At 43.1% G+C, this 18,583-nt stretch overlaps 1 protein-coding gene across 3 annotated transcripts in view; it reads right to left on the reverse strand.

The window, feature by feature from the left end:
• Nucleotides 1–11,777: 11,777 nt before the first annotated feature.
• Nucleotides 11,778–18,583, reverse strand: part of slc41a2b (solute carrier family 41 member 2b) — a 43,013-nt gene continuing 36,207 nt past the window's right edge. For all 3 annotated transcript variants that reach the window (XM_006806509.3, XM_006806511.3, XM_035914677.2), the window contains one exon: nucleotides 11,778–14,503. In XM_006806509.3, coding sequence (XP_006806572.1) covers nucleotides 14,318–14,503 — 186 coding nt within the window. In that variant the 3' untranslated portion in view covers nucleotides 11,778–14,317. The remainder of the gene's footprint in view (nucleotides 14,504–18,583) is intronic.

Raw genomic sequence — 18,583 nt, forward strand, 5'->3', positions numbered from 1 at the left:
CATGAGCAGCCATCGCCCCTCCCACTGGACAATCGAGCGTGACACGCCCAAGAAGATGATCTTAAACAACGACGTCTAACCCTCGAGCAAGTGAAGGTCAAGGCCACAGATCGCAAGGCCTGGAAGTGCATCGTTGACCACGATGGAAACCCTACGGCACCCACAGCGACATATTGGCTTATTGGAATACTGCCGACCGCCAGCTAGGGACAAAAGAAAGAAGAACCACCTTCATAGGATAGGAAATCCAGGGTTAACGCTGAAGTTATCTGGATAAGATGAAGCCCTGCATGACAGCTCAGGTTTGTCTCACAGGCTGTGTCACTAGTAACAGGACAGACCAGTCATTAAGATCATGAGCCCATTAAGTGATGAGCAACAGGTTTGGGAGATATAAGAGCATTTTGCAAGTATTAGAGAGCGAACCCCAGCGATCACTTGATCCCTTGTGAGTGAACACTTGGTGACAGTGGAGAAGAAGAACTTGCCTTTAACAAGACGACGGTCTCAGCAGAACCAGGCTCAGGGACTTTGATCTAACCGTTAGTGCTACAAAGTTCACTTTGATGTTCGGAGCGCTCTGAGCTCTGACAGCGTGGAGCAATAGGGAGGAATACAGAATACATGTACCGCCGTTACGTATTTAAAATACAAAATATGAGTAACTGTATTCCGTTACAGTTACCGTTTAAAAAGGTGGTATTTAGAATACAGTTACTTTGTTGAAATAAATGGATTACACGGCGGTACTTCCCTGTTTCATATTGTGGCGGGTCAGGACTGTTTGGGTTTTGTTTGACAGCTACGTTCTGTTGTTCCAGGCGGCAGCGTTACGGTTGCCATGGTTACAGGGTGACTCTCTCTCCCTGCGTGTGAGAGAGCGCCTGTTGTTGTTGTTGTGCTAAGCTAACAGGCAGAATGCTACAGGCTCTAAAGAATGTAGCATCATGGGCAGTGTAGTCTGTGCTGCAGGGAGAATGGACTGCCATACACGTTATGTGTCTGTGAGCGAGGGAGGGAGAAAAAGGAAAAGTACGAGCTGTCATCGAGCAGAAACGGGAGCTGGAAGCATGTAAATATAATAATAACCACTGCAGCCAAGAAGAGAGCCTGACGAGCCCAGCTGTAAGTAAGCTATTAAGACTCGACTGTACACCGTGTTCGTGTTTTCCTCCAAAAACAATAAGTTCTGTTGGAGCAGCCTTTCAACGCCTCTCTCTGTCTCTGCTAGCAAAGTTGACCCAGACAACAAAGTAAAGCTAGTTTTCAGCTACGAGCCGACACAGAACCCGATGTATTAGCCAGAGGTCCCTTTACTACGGTTCGGAGCCGCGGACCTTCAGTAACAGTAATAAATCACAGCAATAGTACATTCATGTAGTTGTAAACAGCATGATAATATATTAAGTAATCCAAAGTATTCAGAATACGTTACTCTCATTGAGTAACGTAACGGAATACGTTACAGAATACATTTTGGGGCGTGTAATCTGTAATCTGTAATGGAATACAGTTTAAAAGTAACCTTCCCAACACTGCATGTTTATTGCTGCCAAAAACAAGTGAAACACATTTGGACAGTGAAGGAATGTCAGGATTCTTGCTCAGAAAAAGGATCAACATGCTCTGAAGTCAGAGCACAAAAACTTTTTTTGTAACAAAATATTGATTTCTGCTGTCCCTGTATCGATACATTATTAGCAAACAAAATATCACCATACTACACAGTATCGATTTTTTCCCCCACCCCTAATAATAAGATACTATTTTCATGCCTTGTTATCACAGATAATATCAGTTCCCATGATAGGATCAGAGTGATGTGGGTGCAGGCGTACACCAGCAACTTCTGAGTGGCTTTAAATCTCAGTTTCTCCACAAAAGCTCATACGAGACACTTCCTCCCGTCCTTGAGGAAAGAGCATTAGTCAGCAGCACAGATTTGTCAAAGCCCAAATGTTCAGGAGGATTTTGCTGTGAAACAAAATGCAGATGGTTGGTCAATTTTTCTTCCATAAAGATGAAATGTGTTGGCAGTACATGCAGACTGAATGGATTATCTGATGTGATGATGAATCAGCCACTGATTTATTCAAGTGATGACATTTAGATTTGAGGTCCCAAAGAACAGAGCAGAGGCAGATCGCAGCCATCACATCACGAGCATTCTGCTTGCTGATGGCTAATGTTGCGATAAAAGTGTCATCAGTCACCGAGAGGAAGAATTTACAGTATGAGATGGTTAGTGGTCAGAGAGGGAGAAGCTCTTCTATTGGCTGGTGTGCACAGCGTTGATGTAGCTGCCAGTGGGGAGACTGGGGGGGGGGGGTTGGTCCCAGTTATTCTGAGGCTGTTTGAACTAACGACCGCTAACTTACTGGTCTTCTCATTATTCTTCCCTGAAGATGATCCCACAAAATTTCAAAGACTTTCTTCATTTGAATGAAAGAAGGAATCAGAAGTGTTTGTACCGTGTTGGAAATGCAACAGTATCAAGTTTTATAGTTAAGTGCATTTTGTCTGGAAATATTCAACATAGTGCTGAAGTATGGTTATTAGTACAGTAATATTCTTATGTTAGTCAAACAATAGGGACATTTTTGGCTCGACATTGAGTCAGTGTTCATATTTATATTGTTCAGTCTTCCTATATTTCATTGTTGTTGCCTTCTTTGTAGAAGTCCTGACACACTGCTATGTTTTTATTGCTGGAAGCATTTATTGACGTGACACTCGTGTACGTTCACACCCTGCTCACACACACCTGCATATAAAGGGAGGAGCCTCATTGGACCGATCACCGTCACCTGTGCCTCTAGCCTCCTTGGCACCGCCCACTTGAGCTCCTCCCCTGCAGCTAAACCAGCGACCACACCTCCACCACAATTTCTTCAAACTGGTTTTTGTTGCACTGCATTAAATTATGGTTAAGGAAACTCTCAGATCTTTGTAAAAGCATTCATTGACTTTGATGCGTTTCCAAGCCTCCTGCCCCTAAAGTAAACCATCAGGACGGAGTGCCAAACCATTACCATATTTGTAACCTAGAGCTGATCCTTGCTTTAACCCTGAAATCAGTTTTCAATAAAGTCTGCCCAAAATGCCAACACAAACTGAAACCTCTTTAAACTCCCACTTTGTCCTTATTTTCATTTCTTATCTTACATGGAGCTTATGTACACGTGTGCGCGGGTGCTCTGCTATGAGTCCTTATGTTGAGCTGCTGCGATGCAGCGTCGGTATGGACCAAAATCTGAGGAATATTTCCAGAGAAAAGTATTTATGTGAATGTTTGTGGGTGAAAGTTGCTTTTTGTTAAAAAACGACCATCGTTAATAATCCAACTAAGCAGCTTTTCCCTTTTGAATGTTCCCATTTGGTGTTGTCACACTTCAGCTTCCTGTTTCAGTTGGAAACGCTGTACTATGGCTACGTCCACACGCACCCGGGTATTTTTGAAAACGCAGATTTTTCTCTGCGTTTGCGCCTTTCGTCCACATGTAAACGGCGTTTTTGGTCACTGAAAACGGAGATTTCTAAAAAACTCCGGCTAGGGTGGATATTTTGAAAACTCAGTTTTTGCATTTACGTGTGGACGAGAAAAATGGAGAAAACTCAGCGTCAAAGGTGTGCGCGTTTTTTGACGTCACACTGTGTGCCACGTTATTGTTTCGGTGAAATGAATTTCTACAATTCAATTTAATTCAATTCAATTTTATTTATATAGCGGCAAATCACAACAAAAGTTGCCTCAAGGCACTTCATAGATACAGAGAAAAACCCAACAATCATATGACCCCCTATGAGCAGCACTTTGGCGACAGTGGGAAGGAAAAACTCCCTTTTAACAGGAAGAAACCTCCAGCAGAACCAGGCTCAGGGAGGGGCGGGGCCATCTGCTGTGATTGGTTGGGGCGAGAGACAACACTGTTACTGTTAATTGTCTCTGCAGTGTTTAAATGCTTACATATACACACAGTTACTGTCCCTCCACACATACGACTTGGTTCTGCTTCTATGCCCCAGCTTTGTTTACTTTTTTCCCACCGAGGCTTCTAGACTTCTGATTGGCCAACATTTCAACACGGTTAGGAATATAGCGCCACCTGCTGCTTTGGCATGTTCCTAGCAGCGTTTTCTTTCATTTCTGCGTTTACGTGTGGACGGGATTATTTTTTAAAACGAAAACAGAAATTCTCCGTTTTCAAAAATACCCGTGTACGTGTGGACGTAGCCTATGATGGGACATCCTTCATCTAAATCATAGATAGAATATTTCTGTCTGCGTTCTTCCTTGGTCCATTTGTTATCAGACGTGTTCTTATGCCAAATGAAAGAGTGAAACCAAACTTTGGTCAGACATGTCTCCTGTCTGCATCCATATGTCTTTTTAAGTGAGGACTGGCTGCTCTCACCATCTGTTTGTCCGGCTCCTTTCTCAGTGCAGACAGCTCATCAGGAATGAGTGGCATCTGCAGAGCATCCTGAAGGTGAAAAGATGCATATTACAGCTTATGGGGCGATTATTCGTGCTGAAGATGTAGTCGTCCACCCTCATATCTGGGCTGGCAACAGCTTGTAACTGCAGACCTGCTGCTGGGAATGTGTCTGCTGACTGAAGTCTGATTCATAAAGCAGGTGTAGTCTAATCAAACGTGAACTCCAAAAACTGAATTTAAAAATAATGAATAAAAATGAAAGAATATAAGAAGACTTTACTCCCTCCTTCCTGCTGTGCTGTGTTTAGCTGCCCTGCAGTCACACCAGCTCTGCAGGTTGTGGTGACTGTGAAGTGAAGCATCGTCTATATTAGGGATGGGTATCATTTAGGTTTTATCCGATACCAGTACCAGACCGGTACTTTTGAAACGATGCCGGTGCTTAAAGAATGGAGAACACAAAATTGGTCCAAAAACCTCTCATGTTCAGCTGTTTTTTTGTAAAAAGATAACAATGTTAGCCTTTTCTGCAGCTATGGGGCATATATGGTATCACTCTTGGCTGGAAGCAGTGCTTAAACAATGGAAAAAACACAAACTTTGTCCAAAAACCTCTCATGTTTAACTGTTTCCCACTTTTTCTTTGGTCATTTTAGCCTTTTTGGCCAGGGTGAAGGGAGTATCTGCCATCAAACAAGAAGACAGCCGCATGTAGCTATGATGGTGTTTGCTAGTTCAACTTACATGCATTAATGTAATAACGTGGTTAGCCTACTCAACGTAAATTACACACGAACAACATTAAGCTACCGATGTTGCTAACTCCGGGTCGATAACAGGCACCACACCTGCAGTAGATGTGCTCGGTGTGAGGTCTCGCAGCAAGCTGTCAAATACGGCGCATTTCTCGGCTTTTAAAAAAAAAACGCTATGCGTCGCCAGGTGTTTCATCAGATTCGAGGTGTTACCTCCTTTGACAGTATCACAGTATCAGCTTAAAGCACTTGTTGCAGCTGCTGAGTTTGCATCTTTTGCTGTGAAGTACAGCCAGACTTTAACCGCTTCGCCTTGGACATTTTTAATCTGTAGCTCTGCTCTAAAAGAACGTACGTACCTGGACCCGCCTACTATCCTCGGAAATGTAAAATGATTGGCTGGAATCCAAAGTGTATCATTCCATACCAGTTGGTGGCGGTAATGCACCTTTCAGTTGTTTGCCAACCGCCAATACAAATGTAAGGAAGAAGAAAGTGTATCACAGCTCAGGAAAAAAAAAGCACCGAAATGTGCGCTACTTTTCGGTCTGGTTACTACCGTTTATGTCAGAACCGGATACCGGTACCCATCCCTAGTCTAGATGTAAAGGAAGATGGAAGGAGGAGAGGAGGACGGAGATCCCTCAGACAGAAACGGAGATAAAGAGCAATCAGCCGCCTCGCGTGGTCAGTCTGTTCATCATAGCTGTTACTTTAGCAGACTGATTACCTGTGGGACCAGAGATTCAAATATAATCAGTCAAATAAATTCGTTTATTGGAACTGAAAATAGAAATCTTAAACATGAACTGCAAACAAACCCTATCACCCTATTAGAGCACTTCGCTCTCGCTCTGCAGGCCTACTTGTTGTTCCTAGAGTATTTAAAAGTAGAATGGGAGGGAGAGCCTTCAGTTTTCAGGCCCCTCTTCTGTGGAACCAGCTTCCAGTTTGGATTCGGGAGACAGACACTATCTCTACTTTTAAGATTAGGCTTAAAACTTTCCTTTTTGCTAAAGCATATAGTTAGGGCTGGACCAGGTGACCCTGAATCCTCCCTTAGTTATGCTGCAATAGATGTAGGCTGCCGGGGGATTCCCATGATGCATTGAGTTTTTCCTTTCCAGTCACCTTTCTCACTCACTATGTATTAACAGACCTCTCTGTATTGAATCGTATCTGTTATTAATCTCTGTCTCTCTTCCACAGCATGTCTTTATCCTGTCTTCCTTCTCTCACCCCAACCGGTCGCAGCAGATGGCCGCCCCTCCCTGAGCCTGGTTCTGCCGGAGGTTTCTTCCTGTTAAAAGGGAGTTTTTCCTTCCCACTGTCGCCAAAGTGCTTGCTCATAGGGGGTCATATGATTGTTGGGCTTTTCTCTGTATCTATGAAGCGCCTTGAGGCGACATTTGTTGTGATTTGGCGCTATATAAATAAAATTGAATTGAATTGAATTGAATTGAATTGAAACAATATCTGAACCTTTTTACACTGACTGTCAAATCCATGTCTGACTTAAACACATTTAAACAGCAGACGTTGAGTGAAAGTGCTTTAAAGACGAGCACATTTCAATTCTAGGTCTCAACAAAATCCACAAAACGCTGGAAGGTTTTTATTTTGCTGTGTGATTTAGTGGTCAAAGGAATAAAATGTGTTAAGAATTTGCAAACAGCTCGTGATATACTCTCTCTCTAACCTGTATCAGTAAAAGTACTCGGTATCTACAATATGTTGTGGAGGCCAGGTGCAGGTTCGAGGCCAGGTGCAGGTTCGAGGCCAGGTGCAGGTTGGAGGACGGCTACTGGCCATTTCTTCTGGAGTCACATGACTGCAGATGAAGATTAGAGGGAACATTGTCACTCACTCTGAAATGTGTCCTGACTTGTGTCCCTCTGGTCGTGTGCAATTAGTATGTGTGGAGTGTTCACAGAGTGGCACAGCTGTGCATCTCCCCACAGAGTAATAGCTGCCAGCCTCCCCCTGCCGTCTGGCTTTGGCTTCGGTGCCAAATAAGATTGATAACAGTCTAAATAAAGAGCGATCGACCGGTGTTTCTCTTCAGGAGCGCTGAGCGCCCGCTGCAGGCTGAGTCATCTGTCCTCCCAGCACCATCAATATTCCCCAGTCCAAAGTACAGTTACTGTCAGTGTAAAAAATAGAGCCCACTCTGGCAGAGGTGCACAGGTCACGGTGCCATATCCAGATGGGCTAGCAGCTGTCTCTGGGTTTTTGTGAGAAATGACTCAACGTTTAAGACAGCGATGATGTTTCCCACGTGAGTAAGAACTCATTGAAGAGGACAGAGATGTGCAGGTCAAAGCACATCAGCATGACAGTTTAATCCTTCAGTGCATACAGCCTGATGCAGAGGAATGTCACCCTGGGGCATCCGCCAGACTCAGCTCAGACACAATGAAGGCTGACATGATTTACACGAACGTGCAGATTCCTTTTCATACTGCGTTCACTCCCATGACAGGATGTGTGCGTGCTTTGGTTGGTCCCAACAAAAAGGAATAGCTTATGGCTTCTAAAGCCTTCTACTTGTTGTACATTTCAGATGAAAATGTGATTTTAAACACGTTTTTAAAAGATTCTAATACTTGTGTTGCCTTTTGTAGTGGCTGGATTTACAGTGAGGAAGACCAAGAGGTGTTTATTTGCCCGTAGAGGCCACGACGCTCACTCTCCTGTCTGATGACAACTGGCAGCCTTACTGTCAGGCGCGTTTTACAAATTCCAACCTTCCACCAACAGTCGACATAAACATATATACATCCATTTTACATTTTCATATGATTCAATATTTGATATAAATTATTATATAATAATAATTAGACTCCCCACCAGTGTTGGTCAAGTTACTTGAAAAAAGTAATCAGTAACTAATTACTGATTACTTCCCGAAAAAGTAATCCTGTTACTTTACTGATTACTTATTTTCAAAAGTAATTAATTACTTAGTTACTTAGTTACTTTTTAAAAACACGATTTACAACCTGAATAGGTGATAAAGTGATAGATCTTTCAGCCCAATTCTACTTTTTCTACATAATCATCATACAAAATGTAATCAAATGAAAAAGTCTCTTTTTAAAACTTGTTTTATTAGTTTTAATCTTTTAACTTTATGCATCAAGCAAACATTTAATTATATGCAACATTCTCTGACTGGAAGAAATTAGTTTAACCTTTAAACCTATTTTCTGTCATTCCAGCACATAAAATAAAATATTTTTTTTGTGTTTACACTCAGTCTTTCAAATAGATGCAAGTAAAACACAGCAGAAAATAAATAAAGTCAAAGACTAGAGGTCCTGTTGCTCTATTTTCACCTGTAAAGCAGGAGTGGGATAGGCGGAGGGTTACCCTGGTGCAGGTGTGCCGCAGCGGTCAGTGGAAGAATCCGCGAGTTTCTCTGTGAGTTTCCCATTACGTCGTAGCTACTCGGTGCTTGCTCGGAAGTTTAGGGTTTTTTTTCCGCTGTAAAAAGAAGTTTTCGTCCCACGCACAACGGACACTAATGTTTTTGTCACTTTTTACGGAATCAAACTCAAAGTAAGGTCAGTACTTCCACGCTTTAAACGCTCATACTCTCTCCTACTAAGTAACGCGTTACAGTAACGCATCTCTCAGCCCACGGCCTCTCCCGGTACTTTTCAATGATGTTCAGACCCTCGGGGAAATATTTGCCCAAACACGCTGGAGAGGACAGAAAAGACAGGCGAGTAATCACATCTCTGGACTTTGCACATGTTCCTGGTAGACCTCATTCGCTCCCAGTAACAGTTCCTTCCTCCTCACAGAAAACCACCACACCTCTTGATGAGGAGCAGCTGTGCAGGACCTGGAACAAAAGGCTACCTGCTAATTATTAAAATACTCAAATATTCAATAAATATAATTAAACCTCTTGTGTGCAAATGTTATTGATGTGCGATGCTACATAAAGCGTGCTGTAAAGTGCTGTACAAGTTATAATAAATAATATTAGTAAGGGAGTCCTGTTCCTCACACATGAACATCCACTCTACCAACAACAGATGGTAAGTATGTTATTCTCAGTTTGTAATAAATAAAAGCAGGACGTGTGCGAGATGTTCGACATTTATTAGTTCATGAAGCCAGAAAAAGAAACAATTTGTTTATTTGCTACAAAGTAAAAATGATAAATGAAGTGTTGTAATTCCCCACGTTGGGGTTGCACTGTATTTGGGAGACTATTTGTTATTTGCACAACGGTAAGTCATCCAACAGGATAAGGACTAAGGTGCTTTTGTCTGAGAGGTTTTTTGCGAACCTCTAAAATTGGGTTTGTGTAAGTTGATGACAAATCATTTAACGACATCTAAACAGTTTATAATAACGGATCTAAGATGATGAAGATGCTGCAGGTCTCTAATTTAAGTCTGAAATTAAAGCCATCGTACTGCCTTCTGCTCTTCCCAGGAACTCTCATTTATCTTCATATGTATGAATGAACAATAATAATCTGTCAGAAGTTCAGAGAAAAATTCAAATGTTGTTTATTTGTTTCCCCCCTTAAAGAGAGTTGAAATAACTGGTTCAAAGATGTGCTGCAGGCCACTCCTGCATGACCTGAGCGCTTTAGGAGCTGAGCAGCATAAACATATACAGTTATGCAGACCACATAATACAAGGGTGTGGTTGTTGTCATGGTCTCAGCAGTTTTGCTTCATGATGCAAAGACTGTCCAAAAGCTTCCGGCTTGCCTTGGTGTGTGCCGGCTTCTGCAGATGTGATCTATAGAAATGTCTCCTGTACTCGGGATTATAGTGAACCAAGAATAGAGTCACGTACCAAACTCAGGTCTTTTTCTATACATCACATCACTGTTACTCAATAAATAAAAAGATAAATATTAGCTACGTTAGGCTGCTCCCAGGAAGTTGCCCAAGCAGATGGATCTGCATTTGTAACTTGATTTGACACAAGTTTACAGTTTTTATCTGGAGTTTTATCCTCAGCCACCAAACAAAAGAAGCTGAAATTTTTACATCCTGTTCTAATGTCACTATAATGAGCTCCCCGTCACAGGTAGAGGCGCGCTTTATTCTGCAGAGTTACACAGTGGCTGTAGTTCAGCAGACAGGAAATGGCTCCCACATTAAATTTCACACAGTGGCCGTTTCCAAAAGTTAGGCCGTTTTTACCAAAACAATCCAGCTGGGTGGAGAAGGCAGAGTGAAAATACATAATAATGAGCTGTGATGTGAGCTGCCCCTCAACAGTCACCTCAGCTTAAACAGCAGGACGCACAGGCCTCTGGAAAAATGTGTTTCCAGTTATGGTGTGTGTGAAGCATCTATTGTTTCCCTGACAACCTCAGGTAGCAGCTGATTCACACGCAGCCACGCCACACCGCCACACTAACACACTCCAAGCTAACCGAGTATTGTGGGTTGACTGAAAGGGCGCGGTGGGGCTGGACGCTTTATTGCTGGGTCAATGTTGCTCAACTAGCAGCCTGCAGAAGGTGTCTATAAGCATTCAGTTTATTAAGCTAGCAAAATGTCCCAGTCGACCTTGTTAAAAAGGAACAATGTAGACTCTCACAGAGGTGCGTCGTTAAACTGCATACGAATCAAAGCTTTGCCCGTAGATAATTCAACAGTACACCCTGATGCATGACTGGCATAACAAGCCTTTCTTTGTGCGCTTGTGCTGTTAGTCGATGCAAACCCCTCATCTAAAGTACATCTGATCTAATCCTCTCAGCCAGCAAAAGAAAATCCATAAACATAAATAATCTATATCTGCTGCTTCTGAGCTTGATCACACGAAGGGCAAGAAAATCGACTTGACAATCCTGGAAAGTTGTGAAGACTGCTGGGATGCTCCTCACAGAGTTCAAAGAGATGTGGGAAATCCATCAGTTATACATCCCAGACTTTGAATTCAGGCCACGCGGAGGATCAGCAGCCCCCCCTCCACCCCGCCCTTTCTTTTGATGCTCTGTTCTCCTGCTTCCAAGAAATACATGCATTGTGACAATCAACATTCAAGCTGCATCTTATTTCTCGCTGCCATCACGTTAGAGGAACTGTTTGCTTATCAGTTCGCTGAGCTAGTCGCTTCTCGGCTCCAGCGAGTCAATTCTGTTCCCACTTCTGAAAAAACTTTGTTGTTTCAGTCACACAGAAAAGAAACCCAACAGTTGGCATCATGCTTTTAATCATCATCAAACAGGATTAAAGAGATTTCAGAAAACTGAAGTGACACACGGCACGTTCACACTGCCTGTGTTTTCTTTGGTTGTAATAAGGACCCACATATGATCCTTTCCTGCCTGATGGTCTTGATGGGATTAAACTGGTGCAGACCATAGAAATGAATCTGTTTCCTGCTCTCTGGAGAGCCTCAGCCAATGATGCTAATGAAAAGGAGTAAGCTGCAAAGAAGCTCAACCTGTTAAATTGTGCTTCGCTCACATAAAAAGGGGGATGTCACATGTGCCTCTTCTTCTTCTTCTCTGCATATTCAGACATACAAGATACTCAAGCTGACTCCAAAAATGAAGTCTGATTGATATGATCAACAAAAACACCCAGAAATAAACTGCTTTTCAAATCAAGGATATTTATTATTTTTGAATCATTTCTGGCCCATATGAGCCACAAACCTAAACAAAGGGTTTCATTCCAAAAAACAGTCCCAATCCGAGATATCTGCACGTAGTTTCCCACGGTTCGGATGGTGGATGTGCTGTTCTGGAATGAAACTCTTCAGAAACTGAGTACAAAAGAAGATCATTGCACAGTGTTACAATACAGGAGAAAGAAAGTTGCATTAATGGTGTGACAGAGTGAAAAACACCTCGTCAACCAGTAAATCTCGAGAGGCACATTTTGGGTTTAAAGAGAACCACTGGCTACGTTCACATACGCTTCAGGATCACTTCAACGAGTGGGTTTAATCTCCCATCTCATTCCCGGAGGAGCTACAGGGAATGATTTCCCATCAGGCGGACTCGGCTGAATCGCCGCTCTCTGAATAATGAAACAATACATTCGGAAAAAAGAATCGAGGTGAAATCTGCTGTTCAATCAGGAGAACTGATGATTGGTCGTGTAAACAGCATGTGATCATCCACCGTGGAAGGCCAGTGGTCCCACTCTGTTTCACAAACCTCGTCTCGCAAAAAGCAGAAATTAATTCTGGATCATAATTGACAGGACGAAAAAAATGTGATGATTTTATTTAAAGTGACCCAAATGAAAGTATTTCCTATTTTTGTACAGGTGCTACAAACGTTCAGGCTGCTCTGGGTTTGCCCGAGGTGGAGCGGCGAGGCTCCCAACAAAGAGAACGGTTGTTGTAGTTGAACCTGTGCCCGCCGCGTCGGTCTGGACTGTTTATGAGACGGTGGTGACGGAGCTCGTGGGGACCTCGTCATGAGAACGCTCCGTGTTCCCACGTTGGCCAGGTTCCTGCGGGGACGGGCTGGTCTTTGAAGGAAAACAGTGGAATTGTAAACCAGCATCAGAGTGATCATACACGAGGAAGAGAGGTCAAACAGAGGTCAGAGGGCGCGCTGACACAGGCACAAGATCTGATCTGGGGGGCGGAGCTGTGTGGTGGTTGGCGTTGTGGGTTACCAAGGGTTACGTGACATTGTGACAGTAAAGAGTGATGTGCAACACTCCCTGCTCTCTGAAACATTATTAATCCTGAATACGTCAGACGAGCTGCTCATAGCTCCTGATACTTAGTTCAAAACTGGCTGCATCATTATCAGTGTCCCTGCGCACTCGCAGGCTGATTATCGTAACGTCTGTGCTTCTCCGCTCACTCGTTTGAAGCATGAAGCACGTGCACATGTACTAATCACCTGAACACGCCTGCACAGGGCGTTAAAGTGCTCGTATGTAATGTTTACAGTTGTCAGGTTTCCGGTGTGAGGTCTAAACAATGTGTTTGGTAAATGTAACGTTATCTCAGCCAACTGAAGTCTACAACGTAAACAGACTACGACAGGTATGTTACTGGTAATCTCACGAGTAACTTAATAAACATTAACCCTGAAAGTAGCATCAGTAGTACATCTTAGATTATACAACACCTGATGCTTTCCTGTCACTTCAGTCTGTGAGTGTAGGTGTTGGAATAGCAACAAAAGAAAAGACCAGAACCCACCAACACCTCCACCAACACCTCCACCAACACCTCCACCCCACCAGGTCCTGCTCCAGGTAGGCTGTGGCTGTTAAGCTTGTGGGTCAGGACTTAATCAAACCCACTATCAGCAATGTGGCATAATCTGTTTTGACCCCTGTTCACCTTCCAACACGAGCATCTTTAAGAAGATGATTCTTGGTTTAAAACTTAAACAAAGACAGGTACATCGATGCTGAGCAGACGTTTGGTCCCCGATCCACAAAACACTGAGAACACAGAGGAAGTGACAGCAGTGGCTCTCCACAAGACTGGTCAGACAGAGTGGGATCCACGGGGACGCCCTCTTAAAAGGCCACACACCACAAGGCGGCCCCACATGTCCAGCTCACAGCTGATTGGTGCACAGAACGCGGGTACAACAGGAGAGGAACGTCTCTTAAATATGCAGAGAACAGAGAAATCCAACATAAACCATGAAACAAATAAAAACAAAAGCACACAAGTAAACGTTTCGTACCATCAGGACAAACTCTCGAGTCTGCAGCAGTCACACGTTCTGCTAACAGTCCCTCCAGGCTTCACTTGTTGATCTTACTATGGTGGCAGACACAATCCCCAAAATATATTCCACATATAAGACATGTTTTTAATTTTTCACTGAAGGCCTCTGACTGATGCTGGGCTGCAGAGTCCAAAGGTTTCTTCAGGTTTGTGGGCGCTGGCTGGTGATTCCTGCTCCAGCGAACAAGACCAGCAGTGCTTTGGTGCAAATGATGCAGGTCACAATCGCTACACAAAAACATAAACTTAACGAGTACGACGTGGTTTGCATGTAGAAATAAACAGGAACAATTTTTAAACCATCGTGTAGATTAAAAGTCTCATCCAGGATGTGAAGTTAAGGAATGTGCTGACCAGCAACAGGGAGCACCGCAGCACATCAAGGCTTAAGGGCGTTAGAGACGGAGAGGTGGCACGCGTTCAGTCGCCCACGTCGCTGTCCTGATCTCCTATGAGCCACAGGAAGTGAAAGCTGAGCGCCAGCAGGGCGGTGCCCAACAAGTCCCCCAGCGCTGTCAGGTAAGGGATGGAGAAACTGTCTGGGTCTTTGCCGCTCCTCCATATTGAGTGCACCATCCAGTCTGCTATACACAACAACAGCAGGACCTAGAAGCAGAGAAGAGGAGGATTAGAAGCTTTCTTTGATCGAGAGCGTACAGGAAGTAAACACGCATACCAGGTGGGCTCACTGAGACCAACATGCAGCAGAAATCCATCATCCCTGTAGGGATAATATGTTTTCTTGCTCCGATTACAGGATTAGAGCATAGTTATTATTATTGTGGGGTCTTTACCTTACAATATAAGTGCCTCGAGGCAACTGTTGTTGTGATTATAGAAATATTAGTGCTGTCAAAATTAACGTGTTAAAATTAATCCTCCATCACGGTCAACGGGATTACAATTTTAACACACCTGGAGTGCAGAGTGACTCAAATCCCTGCAATGTTTCTATAAACACATTTGGGGCAGTTTGTCCAAGTAGAGTTACCGTCACACGGGCAGCTGGTCTGTAGTGACGGCAGCTGAACCAATCCACTCAATGTGGAAGATGATAAACGCGCTTCGGCCTCTCCACGGGAGTTTTGAGCATTAAAACAATAAGATGGGACAGTCGACCCTCATAAGAAGGAATTCTGTTTTCACCGAAGCGCTTCCAGCTTAAAATATCACATTGACTCGAAGCACACGTTAGCCAGGATGCTGCTAGCTCTTTGGCTAACGCCTCACCCAGCTTGGACAAACAGGACTTGAAGCCTCCCCAAGAGTGACAGAGAGAGAGGACACATGTTTACAGAGTTTACATGAAGTTTTCAGTTTTATTTGTCATATGCAAGTCAGCACAGGGTCAACATGGCAATGAAATGTGTTTGACGAGCAGCAGTCACTCAGCAGCATGATACAGTAGGAGAAAATATAATAAAATATAATAAAATAAAATTAGAAAAATAGTAAGGAGCAAAATATTAGAGAGACGTGGTAAAAGAGAAAAGATGACTGAATATATATGTATCTATAAATATAAATATATGTACACTAGTGATTAAATAAGAAAATCTTGAAAAGAAATATGACGGGAGGGCAGATGGGACATTGCACAGGAATGAGCAGCAGAAAATTACAGTATTGCACTTTTAAATATAAATATCAATAACAATAAAGTGGAGTGACCAGTGCAGATTAAACAGAGTACTTGTGAATGTTCAACACGTTAAGTGCAGATATTTTCCCTTTTTTCTCGAGTGTTTGCTCATGCAAAATGAAAGGTGATTAATATAGAATAAAAATAAATGATGTTTAATCATTAATCAAGATTAATCCACAGTTCCCCTGTGATCAATCTGCATGAACATGTTTGACAGCACTAATATATATTAGTGTATACTTCCCTGTTAGTATATTGTAACTGCATAAATGTCAGTTACAAGTTTAAATATAAAGTTGAAAAAATGTCATTGCAAACAGGCTATTGATCAAGTAATTGTGATTAATCGCGATTACTTACAGAAAATTGTGAGATTAATTAGTTAATTTTTTTAATCTATTGACAGCACTGATAAATATATTTAATTGAATAGGATGCGCATCACACTTAATGTGTTGCAAAATATATAACCTGATATTAAGCTGTTACTCCTTTTTGTTAAACTAAGATAACTAACTTGTATTTCTCAGTGTCAAACCACTCCAGACAAAGTATAATTATACATGCACACTTATTATTAGGACAGGACTATCACAGAGGTGAAAAACAGTGAAGTACGTAACTCAAATGTTCAAGTGGCAAACATAAGTGCACAGCAGCATGTTTATACAGCTCTGGACTCGCAGACACGCTGCTTTCTAATGTAGATAATAATCATAATTATGATAATGGCAATTTTGGGAAGTCTTGACTTTTCCTTCTTTCTTTTGACTTTCCAAGTAGTATTTTTCTTTTTCATAAGAAAGAGAAAAGCAACCTTAGAAGTTTATACTTAAAGAGAAAGAAAATGAATAGGTGCTTTAAATGCCGAGCAGAGTAGCGTAAACACTTAAAACTGCAACGGCGACAAAGACGAGGAGGAGTAATGGACAGAGCAGCAGACCAAGAGTGTTATTCATAATTCAAGTTTCCACACATGAAGTGGAACGGCGGCGAGAGGAAAAGAAAAGTCTATTAAAAGATAAGGACAAGTCTATAATTTAAGAGGAAATGAGCTGTCCAAGTTGGCAGTGCAAACATTCGACAAACAAAGTATCCCAGACATTGATTGATACCATCATGCAAAGTATACGGCGAGGGATGATGATATCAGAAGAGGGGGACGATCTGGTTATGACAACACTGCTTTGTGTTTGATAACATTAATGTATGAGTTCTGATAACCTGCTGACAGCCCTGCTTGTCTTTGGCTGTGATGGGATATCTGATACGGTTAAACAATGCGCTCTCCTGCTTTCACGTCTAATGATCTTCAGTCATCACCCTGCAAAGCGTCTCAGGTAAATAACAAGCTTTCAAACCTGTTCAATTCAATTCAATTCAATTCAATTCAATTTTATTTATATAGCGCCAAATCACAACAAATGTCGCCTCAAGGCGCTTCATAGATACAGAGAAAAGCCCAACAATCATATGACCCCCTATGAGCAGCACTTTGGCGACAGTGGGAAGGAAAAACTCCCTTTTAACAGGAAGAAACCTCCAGCAGAACCAGGCTCAGGGAGGGGCGGGGCCATCTGCTGCGACCGGTTGGGGTGAGAGAAGGAAGACAGGATAAAAGACATGCTGTGGAAGAGAGACAGAGATTAATAACAGATATGATTCAATACAGAGAGGTCTGTTAATACATAGTGAGTGATCACAAGCACGGGCGTTGTCACTTCACGGTGACAGGGCAGCACATCCTCTCAGCTGCTGAAGTTGTTGCCTTTGAACCACCCTGGATCTAAAAATGCCGACTACACTATCATTTACAGTTCACAGCTTAGCTTTGGTTTTCAGGCAGGAGGGGAAGGAGCGGCGCTTGCGTGCAAAGGGGGCCGCGTTTTTTAACAAACGAGACAATTTAAAAATGCGATAAACCAAATGTCTGTGAAGGTTCTCAGTCATCCAGGTCATCGTAGTCAAAGGAGCTTGCAAAGAAAAGCGTCTGGACTTCTTTAAGTTACTTGAAGACGTTTCACCTTCATCCGAGAAGCTTCTTCAGTTCTAAGGTCAAATGGTGGAGAGTCCCAGATATAACCCTAGTGGGAGTGTCCCCCCACAGAGGGACAAAAGGACCCCCTGATGATCCTCTAATCGCCTGAGCCAAGGTGTGGAACTGGGTGTGGGTCCCAATCAGCCAGAGTTTCGGGTGGGTTCATTGTGAAACCTGGCCCCACCTTATCATGCAAATTCCTGAGGTCAGATGGCCCAGGATGTGAGTGGGCGTTAAGGCGTCTGGGAAGGGATCTCAAAACTGGATTATAGATGGCAGAGAGTTGGTGTCGTAAACCACCGCCTCTCTTCAAAGATGGTCGCTCACAGTGGACATAGATGGCTTCTTTCACTCCTCTTTCAAACCATCTGTCCTCTCTGTCCAAAATGTGAACATTGGCATCCTCGAAAGAGTGACCTTTGACCTTTAGATGCAGATGGACAGCTGAATCTTGTCCTGTGGAGGTGGCTCTTCTGTGTTGTGCCATGCGCTTGTGAAGTGGCTGTTTGGTCTCTCCAATGTAGAGGTCTGGGCATTCCTCGCTGCACTGTACGGCATACACCACATTGTTAAGTCTGTGTTTTGGCGTTTTGTCTTTCGGGTGAACCAGTTTTTGTCTGAGTGTGTTGCTGGGTCTGAAGTACACCGGGATGTCATGCTTGGAGAAAACCCTCCTGAGTTTCTCTGATACACCGGCTACATAGGGGATGACAATGTTGTTGCGTCTGTCCTTCTTATCCTCCCTCGCTGGTGTCTGATCTTCTTTTCTGTGCCTCTTTGCTGACTTTAAAAACGCCCATTTAGGATAGCCGCACGTTTTGAGTGCTTCCTTTACATGTGTGTGTTCCTTCTTTTTCCCTTCAGGCTTAGAGGGAACATGTTCTGCCCGGTGGTGTAGGGTCCTGATTACTCCAAGTTTGTGTTCCAGAGGGTGATGGGAGTCAAACAGGAGGTACTGGTCCGTGTGTGTGGGCTTCCGGTAAACTTCGATGTTGAGGTTGCC

This window comes from Neolamprologus brichardi, chromosome 17 (assembly GCF_056152115.1).
Source record: "Neolamprologus brichardi isolate AB-2024 chromosome 17, ASM5615211v1, whole genome shotgun sequence".
Lineage (NCBI taxonomy): Eukaryota > Metazoa > Chordata > Actinopteri > Cichliformes > Cichlidae > Neolamprologus > Neolamprologus brichardi.